Source organism: Peromyscus maniculatus, chromosome 2 (genome assembly GCF_049852395.1).
Source record: "Peromyscus maniculatus bairdii isolate BWxNUB_F1_BW_parent chromosome 2, HU_Pman_BW_mat_3.1, whole genome shotgun sequence".
NCBI classification, from domain to species: Eukaryota; Metazoa; Chordata; class Mammalia; order Rodentia; family Cricetidae; genus Peromyscus; species Peromyscus maniculatus.
In genome coordinates this window covers 160,536,878-160,556,092 of record NC_134853.1, presented here as the reverse complement: position 1 = coordinate 160,556,092, position 19,215 = coordinate 160,536,878, and the positions used below count along the sequence as shown (strand labels likewise).

Genomic DNA, 19,215 nt, shown 5'->3' with positions numbered 1-19,215 from the left:
GCCCTCTGATTTCATCTCATATGGTTTCTATGTCACCTCACATGAGCTGACACAGGCCACAGACATCCATACAGACCCCAGCTGTGACTTAACCACAGACCTAGGCATGGTCCTCAGCAGCAGCTTGGGGCAGGTCGACATCCTGGCTCTGAGTAGAGGACCTGGCTGCTCAGGTGGGAATGGTTTTGGCCCTAACCTTGGACCTCTGTATGACCTTTGCTGGTGCTGCAGGACCTGGACTTCTGCACAGACCCCAGTCAGAGTAGAACCGTGGACCCCAACATGGTCCTCGATGTTGGGTCTGGATGTCACCACTACCCCAGTGGCAGTATGGTCCTGAAACACCAACATAGGCCTCGATCTCAAGTCTGCATTGTTTGTTTGTTTGAGACTGAGTTTCATATATCCCCAAAATGGCCAGAAATTTACTGTGTGTTGGCTTACCTTGAACTTCTAATCCTTTTGCCTCGCCTCCCGAGAACCAGGATTATAGGTACACACTACCACACACGGTGTATGTCGTCCTGGGGTGCACACTGCCACACACGGTTTATGTGGTACTGGGGTGCACACTGCCACACATGGTTTATGTCGTCCTGGGGTGCACACTACCACACACAGTTTATGTGGTCCTGGGGTGCACACTGCCACACATGGTTTATGTCGTCCTGGGGTGCACACTACCACACACAGTTTATGTGGTCCTGGGGTGCACACTGCCACACACGGTTTATGTGGTCCTGGGGTGCACTCTGCCTGTCACACATGGTTTATGTGGTCCTGGGGCGTGGACCCAGGGCTTTGGCTGGGTAGCTGTTCTGTCAACTGAACCACATCTCAACCCTTGGATTTAGTTTTCTAAAAACATAAATAAGGGGCCAGAGAGATGGCTCAGTGGTTAAAGGTGCTTGCTGTCAAGCCTGACCGTCTGAGTTTGACCCAGAGGCTCACTGGTGCAAGGAAAGAACCCTGAGAAGTTGTCCTCTGACTTCACATCCCTTCCCTCCCCCATACACAGTTAACAACTGTAATTTAACTTTTTTTTTCCTTTTTCTTATTTTGGAGACAGTATCTTAACTATATAGCCTTGGCTAGCTTAGAACTAAGTATGTAGACCAGGCTGGCCTGGAACTCAAGTACTGGGATTAAAGACATGCACCACTATATCCAGCTAGAATTTTTAAATAAAACCTTTATTTGTTCTGGAACATTTTATAGATTCCAAATTTGGAGTCATTACCATTGCCTGATACTGAATTCATTCATCTTTCCTCCCTCCTTCCCTCCCTCCCTCCCTCCCTTTCTTTATGTTTTTCAAGACAGGGTTTCTCTGTGTAGCACTGACTGCCCTGGAACTCACTGTGTAGACCAGGCTGACCTCAAATTCACAGAGATCCGCCTGTGTCTGCCTCCCGAGTGCTGGGATTAAAGGCGTGCACTACCACTGCCCAGCTCTTTTTTAGTTTAAGGTTTAAAAAAAAAAGTGTGTGAATGTTTTCCTGCATGTATATATGTCCTGCATGTGTGTGCCTGACCTCATGGAGGTCAGAAGAGGATGTGGGATGCTCCTAGAACCCGAGTTGCAGGACATCTTGAGCTACCATATGGGTGCTGGAAACTGAGCCCTGGTCTTCCGCAAGAGCAGCCAGTGTCTTAACCTCTGAGCTGTCTCTGCAGTGAGCCCCTCCCCTCTGGTATTCTTTCCTGTTAATTTACTCTTGGAGCACCATCTTGGAGGAAGAGCAAGGGAAAAGACAGAGTTTACGGTTAGCACTTGCTGCTGTTCTATGACGAATGGCTGTTGCATTGTTTGCTTCAACACTTGTTCTGCTGTCCATCATTTGATTGATTGATCTCAACAGACTTACCCCGGATTGACTTCAGTAGCATAGCTGTGCCTGGCACGTCAAATCCCCAACAGCGCCAGCTGCCCAGAGCACAGGCTCAGCACTCATCTCCTGGAGAAGTAGCATCGACTCCTCAAGGCTTAGACAACCCAGCCCTGCTCCGAGACATGCTGCTGGCCAACCCTCACGAGCTGTCCTTGCTGAAGGAGCGTAACCCACCCCTGGCAGAAGCTCTGCTCAGTGGAGATCTCGGTAAGCTCACTTGTGTGTCAGTAGTGCCAGAACAAATGTGCAAGACCCAGGCAATTGTTTTAGTCCATCGGCTCCTGTCTGCTCTGATTGTTGAACAGGCCACTGTTGATGAGAGGTGAACTAATGTCATCTCAAAGACTGGGTTAATTGGCAATAATGTTTGTGTTTAATTGAAATCATCTTGATCTTCAGGGTCTCTTCATCCAACTGGGCCTCTGCCTCCAGAGTGCTATGATTAAAGACTTGTGCTACTACACCAAGCTTCTTTTTTAAAAAATGTAATTTTGGGGGTTGGGGATTTAGCTCAGTGGTAGAGGGCTTGAGGCCCTGGGTTCCGTCCTTAGCTCCAGGAAAAAAAAATTAATTTTGGCCAGGTGCACACTTTAATCTCAGTACTTGGGAGGCAGAGGCAGGTGAATCTCTGTGAGTTCAAGGCCAGCCTGGTCTACAGAGCTAGTTCTAGAATAGCTTAGTTACAGGACTACACCTCTCTCTCTCTCTCTCTCTCTCTCTCTCTCTCTCTCTCTCTCTCTCTCTCTCTCACACACACACACACACACACACACACACACACACATACACACTACCCTGTCTTGGGAAAAACAATTTTTTTTAAATTCTGTGTGTGTGTCTGCATGTGTGGCCAAACATACACACACACTCTCACTCTGTCTGTCTCTGTCTCTCTCTCTCTCTCTCTCTCTCACCACCCTGTCTTGGGAAAAACAATTTTTAAAAAAAAAATTCTCTGTGTGTGTCTGTATGTGTGGCTAAACATACATACACACACATACACACACTCTCTCTCACCACCCTGTCTTGGGAAAAACAATTTTTTAAAAAAAAATTCTCTGTGTGTGTCTGTATGTGTGGCTAAACATACATACACACACACACACACACACACTCTCTCTCACACCACCCTGTCTTGGGAAAAACAATTTTTTTTAAAAAAAATTGTGTGTGTGTGTGTGTCTGCATGTGTGGCCACAGCTGACATGCAGAGGTCAAAGACAGCCTTGGCTGTCGGTCTTCATCTCCCACCTTGTTTTGAGAGCAGGCTCCCTGCTATTTGTCACTGTGCTGTGTGCAACAGGCTGGCTGGTCTGTGAGCTGCTGGGGAGTCTTTCACTGTAGAGACACTGGCACCCAATGGGTTCGACTGCACCAGCTTTTCGTGGGTTCTGGGGTCCAAACTCAGGCTTCATCTTGTATAGTAGACGTCACAGCACACAGCACAGCCACAGTAGAGGACAGCTCTCAAGGGCTGCTTCTCTCCTGCCCTCTTCGGGGAGCCAGAGATTACATTCAGATAACCAGACTGGTGCACAAGCCCCTCTACCACACCAGGCTTGGTTTTCATCTTTTTAAAGTGGGGTTGCATGTGTAGACCAGGGGAAAACCTCGTTTATCATCCTCAGTGTCATCCACCTCCTGTGCGGAAGGGTCGCTCCTTGACTTTTCAGCAGGGAGGTGAGGCTGGCCGGCCACAGGAATCCAAGTGTGCATCATCATTTCCAGCAGTTTATGTGGTCTCTGCATTTCAGACTGAGGCCCCCATGCTTGCAAGTTAAACACATTCCCCACTGAAGCCATCTCTCCCCTTGGAAGTTCCATTGTGTTCCTTCTGTTCAGTTTCCTTCCTCTTGAATAGACTAGCACTGTTCTCATGATTACCGATTTGTTTTGCCTGTTTTCAAACTTTTTGTATTTGGAATTGTAGAGTACTCTCTTTGGTGCTGAGGTTTATTTATTTACTTGTCTTTGGTTTTTCAAGATAGGGTTTCTCTGTGTAGCCCTGGCTGTCCTAGAACTTGCTCTGCAGACCAAGGTGGCCTCAAACTCACAGAGATCTGCCTGCCTCTGCCTCCCAAATGCTGGGATTAAAGGCGTACATCACCACTGCTAGACTGAAATAAAAACATTTTTAAAATAATGGATTAAAAATAAAAAAGTGGCCAGATGGTGGTGCTACACACCTTTAATCCCAGCCCTGGGGAGGCAGAGGCAGGCAGATCTCTGAGTTTGAGGACACCCAGGGCTACACAGAGAAACCTTGTCCTGTGAAAACCAAAAGAAAGGAAGAAATGTAGAACTGAATATACCCCTCTCATTTTGTAGAGAAATTCTCTAGGGTCCTGGTAGAGCAGCAGCAGGACCGAGCTCGGAGAGAACAAGAAAGGATTCGTCTGTTTTCTGCTGACCCCTTTGATCTTGAAGCTCAGGCAAAGATAGAAGAAGATATAAGGTAAGATCCATCTACCTAATGAGCAAGCTCACAGCATCCAGGTCGTCAGTCATTAGCTAGACAGAGGCTGCTTCTCTGTCTCCAGGTTGAGATAATAACCTCAGTCTTCTTTGGTAACTCTCTCCTTCATTGTCCTCACATTCTGATCTGATTTGGAAAATACTTAATGATTTCTGCTCTCAAATTTTGTGAGCACTTCCTGATTAGCAGACAGAGCAGCATCGTTAAAGCTGGGTAGGTGACCCCAGAACGACCGAGGAGAAACCCCATCTGCTGAGATCAGTAGACTGGCTCTGAAGGTTGATTTCAGTCCTGATTAAATCAGGTCTTGAAGGCAATTGGATTAGAGAGCTCCACACAGGTGGGGTCTCATAGTCCTCTGTCTTCTTTCTCCTGGGCCTTTGCTGACTCGGCTGGTGGATAAGCTCTCTGCCTGACACATTGCCACCTCTGAGTCTGTTGCAGTGGTTCTCTGTTGGGGCTGTATTAAAGCATGCAGTAAGCTTTTAAAACTGCAGATGCGTAAGCCTTCTCTAGTCTGATGAGTCAGGATCTTTCAGAGTGGAGCCCAAGCAAGTACAGAGATGCTAATGGCAGTGCCGGCCATATCACTAGTCTCAGGCAAGATGCTGTTTGAATAAAATGGCCATCTGCTCCCCAAACCCAATTCAGTTTTTGTTGCTAATTATGAAAATCCTCCTGTAACTAAGAGGAACAAATCTAACGGTACTCCTATTACAATGAGTAGGGTGGGAGCTGTAGTTACCTGATTGGCTTGCTTTATTACACTCATAGGCTCTCTCTACTGTGTGCCCACACTGGGGACCTGATGAATTCATACCTGTTAGACTAGTCCTTTATTGCCAGGCTGATTCTGGACACTCGGACTGTACTCGAAATTGCAGAAGGACAAGTCATATTCCAGGACTAATTGAAAGCCCTAAGCTATTTGCTCATGTTCTGTTGCTTAAGTGTCCTCACTAATCGAATCAGATATTGGTGTTTTTTCCCCTCTTAGCACAGTTAGGCAAGTTTCTGCCACTGAGTCATATCCTCAGCTCTGCTTTTACTTTTTATTTTGAGACACGATCTGACTAAGCTGGCAAGCTGTCCTTGAGCTTAATGTCCTGCCTCAGCTTCCCTACTAGCTAGGTCTGCAGACCTGCGCAGCCATGCTTTAATCAGATATTAGTATCTATGGACATAGCTTAACTAGCTCAGTCAGCCCAGAGAAATAAAGCCCTTGTGTTCTTACTGGGTCACATTGCAGCTGTAAGAGAGTCTGACATTGATTATAAGCATAAACAAACCCTGGAAGTAGAGTATCAAATCCAAACAGGTCGTTTCCTATGGGGGTGGGGTAAAGGAAGCAGATTACAGATTATCCAGACAGCACCAGCTGGCCTACATGGCTGTGCATCTGGGGTTGCCCTGATACTCTTTGTGTTGTTTGGTTAGGGTTGGTTGGTTTTTTGCCTTTTATTGTTTTGATACAAGGTTGTAGCTGGAGTTTTCTCCAGTCCCGCTCAGGCCCACAGCTGCTCAGACCCAATTAAACACACAGAGACATATATTACTTATAAACTGTATGGCTGTGGCAGGCTTCTTGCTATCTAGTTTTTATATCTTAAATTAACCCATTTCTATAAATCTATACTGTGGCTCATGGCTTACCGGTATCTTTACATCTTCTCATGACTGCAGCAGCTGGCAGCATCTCCTGACTCAGTCTTCCACTTCGCAGAATTCTCCTCTCTCCTTAGCCCGCCTATACTATACTTCCTGCCTGGCTACTGGCCAGTCAGCGTTTTATTTATCAATCAGAGCAACACATTCTAGCATATAGAAAGACATCCCCAGCGCAAGGTCTTACTGTGTAGCCTTGGTTAGCCTTGAACTCTGAGATTTACCTGCCTCTGTGTGTTCCACCATATGTTGTAAATACTTATTTTAATTTTACTGGGGTGTGTGTGTGCGTGTATGTGCCACATGAGTGTAAGGAGCCTGTTGGATCATTTGGTAGCTGTGAACTGCCTGATGTGGATGCTGGGAACCAAACTCAGGCCTTTGGAAAAACAGTAAGTGCTCTTGACGCCGAGTTATCTCTCCAGCCCAAGAAATGTGGGCAAATCTACCTAGAGTTACAGCATTTTTATTATAATTTATTTATTGGTCTGGATATACATGCAGTGATACATGTGTGTCAATCAGAAAACAACATTCAGGAATAACATTTGGTTCTCTCCTTCCACCGTGGGTTATAGAGATCAAACTTCAGTTGTAAGATTGGTGAGAAGCACCATGCTTCCTGAGTTGTCTTGATGGCCCCATATTCATCCCTTGAAGGAAACTTCGTACTTCTGAAGATTCTCTATTGAGACCTTCAGAGCCATAGCCAATTGGTATCCCAAAGGATTGATTTTTCTGCTTGGTTTTTTTTTTGTTTGTTTGTTTGTTTGTTTATTTCTTGTTTTAAATGGGCTTTTCCTCAGTTTCACTCACTTTTATTTTTTGAGACAGCGTCTCTTGCTGGACCTGTAGCCAACAGATTTGGGTAGGCTTGTTAACTGACCAGTGAGCTCCAGGGACCCTCTTGTCCCTACCTCCCCACCTCTGAGATTGCGCTTGGATGCTGCCAGGTATCCTCATGCTTGGATGGTAAACATGTTATTGACTGAGCCATCTCCCTAGCCTCACTTTTTCTTTTTTTCCCCTGAAATTTAACTTGAGTTAGAGTAAGATCAGGGGTACATAATTAGTTGTTATGTAATTTCTAAATTTAATAATGTGTCATTGGATAAAGGTGTATAATTACATTAAATGTGTCTTAAAATTTCTGCCTGGCACATGACGCTATTGAACAGGGGCATATGTGCACCAAGGTGTGATAGCTTCCCTGTTTGCCAAACTAAATTAAACAAGGGCGTCCGGACTTTGTGAGACGTTTAACCGTCTGCTGCAGATCTGAGGTTAACCATGGGTTCAGTGAACGGGAGCCTTAGGAAGGCACAGGCAATGGCCTTGAGAGCAGGGTCAGCAGACCTCTGTAAAGGCTAGTAATGACTGTTCTAGGTTCTGCAGGCCACGTGACCTAGTCTCCTGTTCAGCTCTGTGTCTGCCGTGCAAGCGAATGGTGGTGGGACAGCATGGTAGTTACTTACCTACTTGCTTCTTAAGGAAGGAGAGTTTCTTTATTATTTACTCTGTTTAAGGCTGTAGTCAGTGATGGTGGGGAAGACATGACAGCAGGATCGTGTTTCCTTCTTATTCAGTCTTGGACCCCAGCCTATGAAATGGTGGTGCCCACATTCAGGGATGTTCTCTCCTCAGTTAAACCTTTTCCGAAGCACCCTCACTGACTGAGGGATTTTAAAACCACTGGAGATTTTAAAACCACTGTCGCTGATAATCCAGGTTAACCATCACATGTTATGTAGACAGTGTCTCTGTTCCCATACATTAAGACATGCACATGTATTGCAATGTGGTTTTAGCAGTCCTGAGTTCACAGTGAACTTTACCCCAAATTGTAGATGGAATTCAATATTCCCAGTCTGAAGGTATGAGTCTAAGCAGTGCGTTTTGAGGCAAGGTTTCATGTAGCTCAGGCTGGCCTTAAATGTCGCCCAGGGTGACCCTGAAGTTCTGATCCTCTTGCCTTCACTTCCCAGATGCTGGAATTTGCAGATGTGCACCACCACACCTGATTTGTATGAGTCTGGTGTCCTGCTTTCATGCATGCTACATCTCCCAATAGATGCAATTTTTGAAGCTCTGCTCTTACCTTAGCACCATAAGCTAAATTTTTTAGGCTGCTCATCTACCTTGTAATGGGAAGGAATTGTTTTTTGGTGGGTTTTTGTTTGTTTATTTTTTAATTTTACAGATTAGAAAAGCTAGTTGTGGAAAAGAAGCAGCCTGTGCAGCACAGACAGGTGGAATACATGGAATTCTGTTTGAAGACTTACTGATGCACTGGGATGATAATTCAGATGCCCAGGACATCCTCAGTTAAAATAGCAGCACATGGTTGGCATGGTGACACATTCTTTTAATACCAGTACTTGGAAGGCAGAGGCAGGCGGAGCTCATGAATTTGAGACTAGCCTGATCTATGGAGCGAGTTGCAGGGCAACCAGGGCTACACAGAGAAACCCTATGTTTCAAAAAGATCCATTCCAGGGGCTGGAGAGATGGCTCAGAGGTTAAGAGCACTGACTGCTCTTCCAGAGGTCCTGAGTTCAATTCCCAGCAACCACATGGTGGCTCACAACCATCTGTAATGAGATCTGGTGCCCTCTTCTGGCCTGCAGTCACATATGCTGTATACATAATAAATAAATAAATAAATCTTAAAAAAAAACAAAAAACAAAACTAAGAAAAAAAAAAAAAAAAAAAAGATCCATTCCAAAATAACAGAGATCAAAATAGAGGCGCATGCTTGCAAGGTCTAGTAGCACACATAATCCCAGCAATGGAGAGGCTGAGCTGAGAGGGTCACAAGTTCAAGTCTAACCTGTGCTATGTAGTAAGACCCTGTCTCAAGTAGCATTCATGAAATTTCAGTGTTTGTTAAGATACAAAGGGACTATGGCCTTGCTTTCTAGGAGTTTATTTTTCCATATCTGAGCTTTCAAAGGGAGCACGATTGTTTTACATGAGGATAATTTTATGCCTGTCTTAGGTCTTCTGCCAGCTTTGTCTCTCCTTACCTCCTGTTGAGTCACCTGTTGGGGAACACAGAACCAACTTCCATTCTATGACTCAGCTGCTCCAGTTAGGGAAAAAACCATTTACCCAATGTGTTCTTTCCTGGAAACGGAGCTCTCAGTGTGCTGCTCTGACTTGTCACAGGCAGCAGAACATCGAGGAGAACATGACGATAGCTATGGAGGAGGCCCCAGAGAGCTTCGGCCAGGTCGCCATGCTCTACATCAACTGCAGAGTGAACGGGCATCCTGTGAAAGCCTTCGTTGACTCAGGTAATGATGGAGAGAGGGGAGGCTTTGATGTCTATTAGACACTGGTCCTATGGTCTGCTTGCCTATTGATGCCTAGAAGTTACATTTTCACTTTTCAGTCTGTGTTGGTGATCGATTTCTTTCCCAGTCATTTCTTAACCTGGTTTTAGGTTTAGAGTGCCTCAGCTGGTGGTAAGGACTTGGATGGGTGTAACCAAAGAACTGAAAAATAGAGGCTCAAACAGAGGGAGGCAGTCCGGGATGATGGGGGTTGGGAGGTGGAGTGGGAGTTGGATCAGTGGTTAAGAGTTAGAACTATTGCTGAAGATGTGGGTTCGGTTCCCAGCACCCAAATTACACAGCTCACAAACACCTATAACTCCAGCTCCAGACAATATGACACCCTCTTCTGGCTTCCATGGGCACCTGTACTCATATTGCACCCCCTCTCCACATATACATGTAATTAAAAATGCATCCTCAGCTCTATAGTGAGTTTTAAGCTGGTTTGTGAGATTTATGTCTCACCTGCTTCAGACAGTAAGATAAGTAAGATGCAGTGTGCCTGACCCCGGCTGGGCACTGACTTGACACAGTCCTATAGAAAGTGGGAACCTTTAAGGGTTATTGAACAGATAAAGAAATGATTTGAAGGAGGTTATAGTTTGGGACTGCAGGCAGAATCAGCTGGAAAAATTCTATAATTTTGAGGGTCGTATTTGCTTTAAATTATATGTGCATGGCACAGATTCAGAGCCAGAAGAATCCACTTAGGAGGGAGGTGGGTGTGAGCCCTCAGCAGCTTTGGAAAGAAGGAAGAAGGTCAGAACAGCAGACATTGTGGAGATCTGATTTGTAGTTTCAGGCAGTTCAAGGGCGCAGTGAAGGCGGCAGTAGTCAACATTGAACTGTGCCATAGTTGTAAGATGGTGAAAAGGCCATGCCACTGGCAAAGAGAGACATCTGAAGTGAGGTTTGGGAGGAGCTAGAGCTGTCCAGTACCCAGGTGTATGGAGCCAGTATTCAAGGGAGGGGCTAGGGCTAGACAAAGATTACAGAAGTATCAGCCTGATACAGCTAAGTACATATGCCCTGAGATAGAAAATAATCTCATGTAAGGCTAGGGATGTGTCTAGCATACACAAAGCCCCGAGTTGGAACCTAGCACTGCATAAAACTTAATAGGAACATAATAGAGCATGTTTGTAACCCCAGCACCCAGGGAGGTGGAAGCAAGAAACTCCTTAGCTATATGGTGAGTTTCCAGCTTGAGTAGCAGTGAGATACATGCCCTCAGCTTTCAAGGGAAGAAGACCCACTTGTAGGTTCATTTCTAAGTTTTTGGAAACGTAGAGGACTTTTGGGCTTTTGTCTCTCTACCCACCTTCCCAGGGGTGTGGTTGTTTGGTTAAGGCAGGGTCTCACTGTATAGCTATGGATGGCCTGGAGCTAGCTGTATAGACCAGGATGGCAAACTCAGAGATCTTCTTGCCTCTGCCTCCTGAGTGCTGGGATTAAAAATATGTGTGTGCTACTGAGGCCGGAGAGATGGCTCAGTGGTTAAGAGTAAGCTAAGAATGCTCTTTCAGAGGACCCAGGTTCAATTCCCAGCACCCACATGACTGCTCACAACTGTCTGTAACTCCAGTTCCAGGGGACCCAACACCCATGGCAAAACACCAATGCACATTAAAAGAAAGAAAGATACGTGCCACCATGCCCAGCTTTTTTCTAAAGTGATTCTGGGTTCAATCCTAGGTTCTTGTCCATGTTAGGCAAGTGTTCTACCACTGAGCTGTACTCAGCTGCAGCCTATATTTTTTAACTTGTGAACAGTGTGTCCCAACACTTTAAGTAAAAATCACTGGAATCTGTGTGTTGAAGAACACACCTGTAATCCCAGGAGGCTGACACAGAAGGATTACATGTTCAAGACTAAATTTGGACTACACGGGAAGTGAGAACCTGACTCAGAAAACAAAAGCAGCCAGGCGGTGGTGGCTCACACCTTTAATCCCAGCACTCGGGAGGCAGAGGCAGGCGGATCTCTGTGAGTTTGAGGCCAGCCTGGGCTACCAAGTGAGTCCCAGGAAATGCGCAAAGCTACACAGAGAAACCCTGTCTTGAAAAACCAAAAAAAAAAAAAAAAGAAAAGAAAAAAGAAAAGCAAACAACAACAAAGACGACGATGTGTTCTCAGTAACATCTGGATTTTAGAAGGTCACCTTCCGATAGGCTTGTTTGCTATTGGTAAAGTTTGTTTTTGTGTGTGTGTGTTTTTTTAAGCCCCCCCTCCCCTTTTAAATTTATTTATTTTCATTTTATGTGCATTGGTGTTTTGCCTGCATGTATGTCTGTGTAAGGATGGCGAGTCCCCTGGAATTGGAGTTACAGACACTTGTGAACTGCCATGTGGGTGCTGGGAATTGAACTCAGGACCTCTGGAAGAGCAGCCAGTGCTCTTAACCTCTGAGCCATCTCTCCAGCCCTGTTAGTAAAGTTTTTAAGTATTGTTCTGGTACTCCATTAAAACCATACTCTTTCTCTCAGACTTTTATACTGTTTTAGATTCTGGTATAGAAATGGAAATTGAATTAAGCAGGGATGTTGGTGCGCATATACCATCCTAGAACATGGGGGTAGAGGCAGAAAGAACAGTAGGAGTTTTCAAAAATAAGTAAAAGATGAGCTAAGCAGGATGATGTTACAGAGACAGAAGTCTTACCACAGATGCGGGTTATATTTTTACAGTGTGATACTTCTCTCTCCCTCCAGGTGCCCAGATGACTATTATGAGCCAGGCCTGTGCAGAAAGGTGTAACATCATGAGACTGGTGGACCGTCGGTGGGCTGGCATCGCCAAAGGAGTGGGCACCCAGAAGATTATTGGAAGGGTGCATCTAGGTGAGTGAAGGCAGGCCGGGTACTGCTTTTGTAGGGCGGTCGAGTTTTGAAGGTCTTTCCTGATTCCCTCTGGTTGGCATGGCCATGCACATGCAAGCAAGCGGATGTGTACCTGTGGGGACACCTGCTCCTGCGCAGGTCAGAGAACAACTGGGGGGTTGGTCCTCTCCTTCCACCCTTCCACAGTCCCTGGACTTGAATTCAGGTTGTCAGACTTTCATGGCTAACAGTTTACTTGCTGACCCTGGAGTGTGGTTTCTTTCCCTCTATCCTGGCTAGGTCAGGAGTCATTTCCATCACAGAGTTAGGCACTGTGTCTTTTTTTTTTTTTTTAAAGATTTATTTATTATGTATACAGCATGTATGACTGCAGACCAGAAGAAGGCACCAAATCTCATTACAGATGGTTGTGACCCACCATGTGGTTGCTGGGAATTGAACTCAGGACCTCTGTAAGAATAGTCAGTGCTCTTAACCTCTGAGCCATCTCTCCAGCCCCCTAGGCACTGTGTCTTAATCTCCCTGTGATCAGTGTTGCTGTGGGGGTGCTGAATGCTCTTGGGATGTGTGGCCCCTTGCTTCTTTCAACTCCCCTTAGGGCATTTCCATGTACTTGAGTGTGATCTTTTCATTTCTTATACTCAACTGTTAGTGGCTTTTTTAGTCTGGAAATACATCTTTCAGTTCCATGATGGAGCCCAGTGCCTTAGCACATGATAAGCACACTCTACAGTCAGGCTGCCCGAGCCCCTTGATGTATTCTAATGGTGATCTATTGGTACTCAGTCAAAATGGTGTCCTCGCTAGGCTCATCCTAGATAGTCTTAGTTTCTCGGGTGTGCGTGCATGTTTCTGTTTCAAGAAAGGAGTGGGGGGGAAATATTAGTGCATCCTTAGAATGGATATTTTCTCAGTTAAACCTTTCTAGAAACTGTAGCAGAATATCCAGAGGTATGTTTCCATAGAGATTCTAGATCCCCTCAAGCTGGCTATAAATAAGATTAAGCTTCACATACCTCTATTTCAAGAACCGGAAAGACATCATAGGAAGGGTTTCCAACCAGGGACTACATGTGAGAGGGCAGCTAGAGGTGAGATTTTGTGTGTGTGTGAGGTTCTTGGTGCTTTTGTTTGTGGTACTCAGTTTTGTGGTTTTGTTTTCATTTTGTTTTTTTGTTTGGTGGTTTTTTGTTTTTTGTTTTTTTGGTTTTTTGAGACAGGTTTTCTCTGTGTAGCTTTGCTGCTTTGCGCCTTTCCTGGAACTTGCTTTGGAGACCAGGCTGGCCTCAAACTCACAGAGATCCGCCTGGCTCTTCCTCCCAAGTGCTGCACAATTAGGACCACCGCCTGGCTCATTTTGTTTTTTAAAGATTTATTTTTTATATTTTTTTCTATAAGAGTGGTTTTGTGTACTATGCATCTCTGGTGCCCTTGGAATTTAGAAGAGGATATCCGATGCTCTGAACTTACAGGTGGTTGTAAGCCTCCATGTGAGTGCTAGGAACCTAACTTGGGTCCTCTGCTAAAGCAGCAAATGTTTGACCTCTGAGCCATCTCTCCAGCCCCAATTATGTAGTTCTGGGTCATGACTTTTATAGTGGGCAGTGTCAAAAGCTGGTCCCTATGCAGGTCTCAATTAGTGTCTGGTTCTAGCTATCATCACCCAGGAGTTGTCCGCACTCTAGATATCTGGAAATCTTAGAGCAAGAGTATTTGCGGTGTTCTGGGGTAGCTGCACGTTCTTGTAGAGAGGGGACTTGGAAATGAGACCAAAATCACAGCACGCATATACAATTGTCCTGGTGGATTACAGCCCATGTCGGTTAGAGAAAGGTTGAATTGGCAAAGTGCTTACTGTGCAAGTGTGAGAACCTGAGTTTGGATCTCAGCATGCACAAGCAAGGTGTGATGGCACCTGTGTGCAGCCTCAAAGCTGTGAGTACTGACTAGCTGGTTCTGGGGACCAGTAAGCCGTCCAACCCAGCCCGAATGTTCAGTAAGACCCTATTTCAAAAACTGCAGTGGAGAGCAATAGAGGAAAAGACATTTAGCCTCAAACTCCACATACATGTTCACACCTACACATGTGCTTAGAGGCAGAACTTCTCAGCTTGAAATGTGGTGTCACGTATACCTGGAAACTAAGCATTTGGCAAGTGGAGGCTGCACAATTAGGACCAGCCTGGACTCCAAAACTGAAGAAGGAGAAGATAATGAAGAAAACAAGGGAAAGATTAAGATTTTGAATTTGTTTGTTTGTTTGTTTGTTTGTTCGAACAGGAGATCTGCCTGCCTCTGCCTCTGCCTCTGCCTCTGCCTCTGCCTCTGCCTCTGCCTCTGCCTCTGCCTCTGCCTCTGGGATTATTAAAGTGAGCTCCACCATGGCCAGCAAGATTAAGAAGTTTGCCTTGAGAGCTGGGCATGGTGGTGCATGTCTTCAAACTAATCTCAGCACTCAGAAGCAGAGGCAGGCAAATCTTTGAGTTCCAGACCAGTCTATAGAGCAAGTTCCATGTCAGCTAGGGCCACACAGAGAAAACCTCTGTGTGTGTGTGTGTGTGTGTGTGTATGTGTTTGTGTGTGTGTGTGTGTGTGTGTGTGTGTGTGTGTGTGTGTGTGTGTGTGTGTGTGTTGCGGTGGTGGTGGTGAGTGCCTTGATCACATGTGATATCATACACCTATAGTTCCAGCACTTGAAAAGACAAATAATATTTTGAAATAACAAAATAGACAGTAATGTTGGCTAGAAATATGTATAATACTATCTGAAGATCTAAGAAAAGCTAAAATGATGAACACAGAACTAAGATAGTTGGGAGAGTTGGAGGAGACAGGAGGAATATAGGAAATGTAACACTTTGGTTTTCTTTTTAAGATTTATTTTATTTTATTTTAATGTGTATATGTCTAGCTAAGTGTATATACCATTTGTGTGCAGAGACTACCTGAAATTACAGGCAGTTGTGAACTGCCTGACAGTGGTTCTGAGACCTGAACTCAGGTCATCTGGAAGCACTCTTAACTACTGAGGCAGTCTCCCATTTTGGTTTTCTATTTCTTTTTTTCTTTTTCTTTTCTTTTTTTTTTTTTTAAGATTTATTTATTTATTTATTATGTATACAGCATGTATGACTGTAGACCAGAAGAGGGCACTAGATCTCATCACAGATGGTTGTGAGCCACCATGTGGTTGCTGGGAATTGAACTCAAGACCTCTGAAAGAGCAATCAGTGCTCTTATCTTCTGAGCCATCTCTCTCCAGCCCCCGATTTTCTATTTTTTTATCTGGAAACCAAATGCATGGTTGTTTCTTATGCTTTATATTGGACACATATCTCACACTCTCTTTGGCTTGCTACTTAATAGTAGCAAAGTAATTTAATGTCTGTATTATTATTATTATTATTATTATTATTATTATTATTTACAGGTGTTTGCCTGCATTTACATCTGTGTATCACATGTGTGATATGTGCCTGGTGCCTGTGGAAGACAGAAGAGGGTACAAGACCCCTAGAACTAGTTACTGGTGATTTTGAGCCATCCTGTGGGTGCTGGGAATTGAATCTGGCTCCTCTGCAACAGCAGTCAGTGCTCTTAATTGCTGAGTCATCCCTTTATCCCCTAGTAAATAATCTCTTTTGTTTCGTGTGCATTGGTGTTTTGCCTGCATGTATGTCTGTATGAGGCTGTTGGACCTCCTGGAACAGGAGTTACAGATAGTTGTAGCTACTATGTCAGTGCTGGGTATTGAACCCAGGTCCTCTGAAAGAGCAACCAGTGCTCTTAACTGCTGAGCTGTCTCTCCAGCCCCTAGTAAAATAAATTTTAACTGAGAAGTAGGAGATTGCAAGCAAAGCCAGACCTTTCTTGTGTCTCTGATTTGTTTTGTTTTTCGAGACAGGGTTTCTCTGTGTAGCTTTGCGCCTTTTCCTGGAACTCACTTGGTAGTCCAGGCTGGCCTCGAACTCACAGAGATCCACCTGCCTCTGCCTCCCCAGTGCTGGGATTAAAGGTGTGTGCCACCACCGTGTCTCTGATTTGAAAATTAGATACTTGGTTCTAACAGGCAATGAGAAGCTTTTTCTTGCATGGATGTTTACTTTAAAGTTTTTTGTTTTGTTTTGGTTTGGTTTTTGGTTTTTTGAGACAGGGTTTCCCTGTGTAGCTTTGCACCTTTCCTGGAACTCACTCTGTAGACCAGGCTGGCCTCGAACTCACAGAGATCCTCTTGCCTCTGCCTCCTGAGTACTGGGATTAAAGGTGTGCGCCACCACTGCCCGGTTCTTTAAAGTGGTTTTTTTTTTTTTTTTTTTTTTTTTTTTTTTTTTTTTTTTTGCCGAATGCCGTTTATTGAAGGAGGGAGGAGGTCTTAAATACAGGCTTACAGCACAATGGGAGAACCGAACCCCAGAGGGCAGAAGTTCTCTACCAATGTTTTACAATCTTCAATCTTGCATCTAAGCTGTTAATGCCCATTATGCAGGATACACAGACAAGGATCTTTCCTTAAGCATTCAGGATGGTGGAACCCGGCAGGGAATTAGCATAGGGAGGACAAGATCAGCAAGCAAGGCAACAGCTACCCAAAACGGGGGCCAGAGCCCTACAGGTCCCCCTTTTACTAAAAAACGAGCTTCTGACTTTGGTTGCATCAGACATCAGCAGGTCACCTTACCCGTCATGGAGACACTTGCCCAGGCCACACAGGCACTCTGTCTTAGATTGGTGAGCGCGCCCCCCCCCTCCCCCCAGGTATTACCCGTCTCTGAATACTCATTATCATACAGGTTCAATCCTGTGTGAGCTGCAGAGTTAACTGCTGCCAAAGATCTCAAAGTGGCGCTGGGCTTGCAGTCTGTGTGTTATCAACACAGAAAAGACCAACAGAAGTCCCAACCCACCCATAGCCAGTAGGCTAAAGGCAACTGAGCCATTCCCTTCCTTAACAAGTCTTACTGCAAATTGGAGTCCTTGTAAGGTGGTATCCCAAAAGCAAATGGAACTTGAGTTTATAAATTTATAACTTTCAAAGCCAATCGAAATGTATATAACTATTGAATTAAATTTATCATGCCCAATAGAATGAAAGATTAACTAACTGTGGTAGCTACTTTTGCTGCCAGGGTCTCCACTGTGCTAGCTGTAGTAACCAATTATGAAATGGTAATCCCAGAAACAGTAGCAGCTGTGGCCGCCACTGCTATAACAGCAACAATGGCAGCAGCAATGTCAAATTCTTTTCTGGAGCGTGTGGGCTTCTACTGGCATGGATACAACTCCAGGAACACAAACTGCCAAAGCCCATTTTTCTTGATCCCAGCACAACTTAAGCTGGCAGCTCTGCAAAAGAACAAGGAGTATAACTAATGGTCTTATAATGTCTACATTCAGGCTCATAAATTTTAAGGTGTCTTCAAAGGGGGTTTAAATGAATTTCAGGAGGCCAATAAATGTTGCACAGAGCCACTCCTGAAAAGTAGATAGTACAAAAGTAGGTACACCAGTTTGAAGAGGATTGTGAAAATGAAAATGCTTAGCTGGCATGCTACTGTTAACAAATGGAGGTCAGTGACCTTCAGGGTTATCCTTAATCTCCAAGGTGTCTCGGTGACACGTTCAAACATACTTGAAAAAGCAGTTACCATACATTACCTTCTGGATAATCCAACCACATGGCTACAGTTCCTAGGCTTATGTTAATGCTTGCCAAGGCTGGCCATATTGGGTTCTCAATCCCCATTGGCATCAGAAGGGGAGAGTTTTTCATGAAGGCCCATTAGGTCTCTGCCATATTGGCCTTCAGCAGCAGCCACAGGGCTCACACAGCGCTCAAGAATCCAAAGAGGAACCTCATTGTCCTGCAGAAAGACACAAACAGAACCCTGAGCCTACACCAACACCAGATCGGGTCTCCTCCAAGTGCCAGTAGAAAGATCCTTCCATCATTCTAGAGGGTGATTTGCAACACGAGCCCTCCAGTGCTTATCTGCAGCGGATACTCCAGCAGAATCCACTGATAAAAAATTTAAAATATATAAAACAAGGGAAAGAATAGAATGTAGAGAGGAAAGATGAGTCCCTAGTTCCCCCTTTTTTTACTTTAGTAAATTTTTTTTAAATAGTTCATACTTTAAAGGTTTTAAAGGTTTAAAGTATGCTGGTTTTACTGCTTTTTGGAAACATTTGTGCCATGGTGGTACAGCTTGCGTTCCATCCTCAGCAACCCGTGTATACACGTATACTCACAAATACCTGGTAGACCTTTTTATAAGTGTATAGGAAGCCATTGGTTAATGCCAGAGAACTGCCTTCACTGTTACTGTCTCTGTGTATGTGTTGTTTTTCAATCCTCTTCAGGCTTCTTTTTGTCACCTGCTGAGCATGGTCCTGATGGCGGCCCACGACAAGCCCGGTTCTCAGAACAGTAGCTCTGCCCGTCTACTTCATTGCTTTCATCTTGTTTCACTGTTGCCCCTCCTTGCCTTGCCTGCGTCCAGGAAGCCCAGGCACAGAGTGATGGGTTCCTCACAGCTCACCCTGGGCTTGGGAAGCAACATCAGTAATTTCTTCTTCTCTTCTGTGCTTTAGCTCAGGTTCAAATTGAAGGTGATTTCCTGGCATGTTCCTTCTCCATACTCGAAGAACAGCCTATGGACATGCTTCTGGGATTGGACATGCTTAAACGGCATCAGGTAATTAGAGCTTTTGATACATGGACACACATCAGTGCATGGAGGCTAGAGGTTGACAACAGGTGTCTTCCTTGGTCTGTCTTACCTTGTTTTAGATAGTGTCTTTCACTGAACCCGGAGCTCACGGATTGACTAGACAGGTAGGGCAGCAACTCCAGGGATCCTTGTGTGTCCACTCCCCCAGTGCTGAGGTTCTAGGTGTGTCCTGTTGGCATCAGGCTTTTTACATGGCTTTATTATGTAGCCCTGATCGGCCTGGATGGAGCCCACTGTGTAAGGTAGGGTGCCTTGAACTCACATACTCTTG

The 19,215-nt window shown here is 44.9% G+C and overlaps 1 protein-coding gene across 3 annotated transcripts in view; it reads left to right on the top strand.

Moving 5' to 3' along the window:
• LOC102907099 (protein DDI1 homolog 2) overlaps window positions 1-19,215 on the top strand; it is a 51,944-nt gene that overhangs the window by 15,417 nt on the left and 17,312 nt on the right. For all 3 annotated transcript variants that reach the window (XM_076565608.1, XM_042272258.2, XM_006975455.4), the window contains exons 3-7: window positions 1,863-2,099; window positions 4,221-4,347; window positions 9,203-9,330; window positions 12,085-12,213; window positions 18,805-18,908. In XM_076565608.1, coding sequence (XP_076421723.1) covers window positions 1,863-2,099; window positions 4,221-4,347; window positions 9,203-9,330; window positions 12,085-12,213; window positions 18,805-18,908 — 725 coding nt within the window. The remainder of the gene's footprint in view (window positions 1-1,862; window positions 2,100-4,220; window positions 4,348-9,202; window positions 9,331-12,084; window positions 12,214-18,804; window positions 18,909-19,215) is intronic.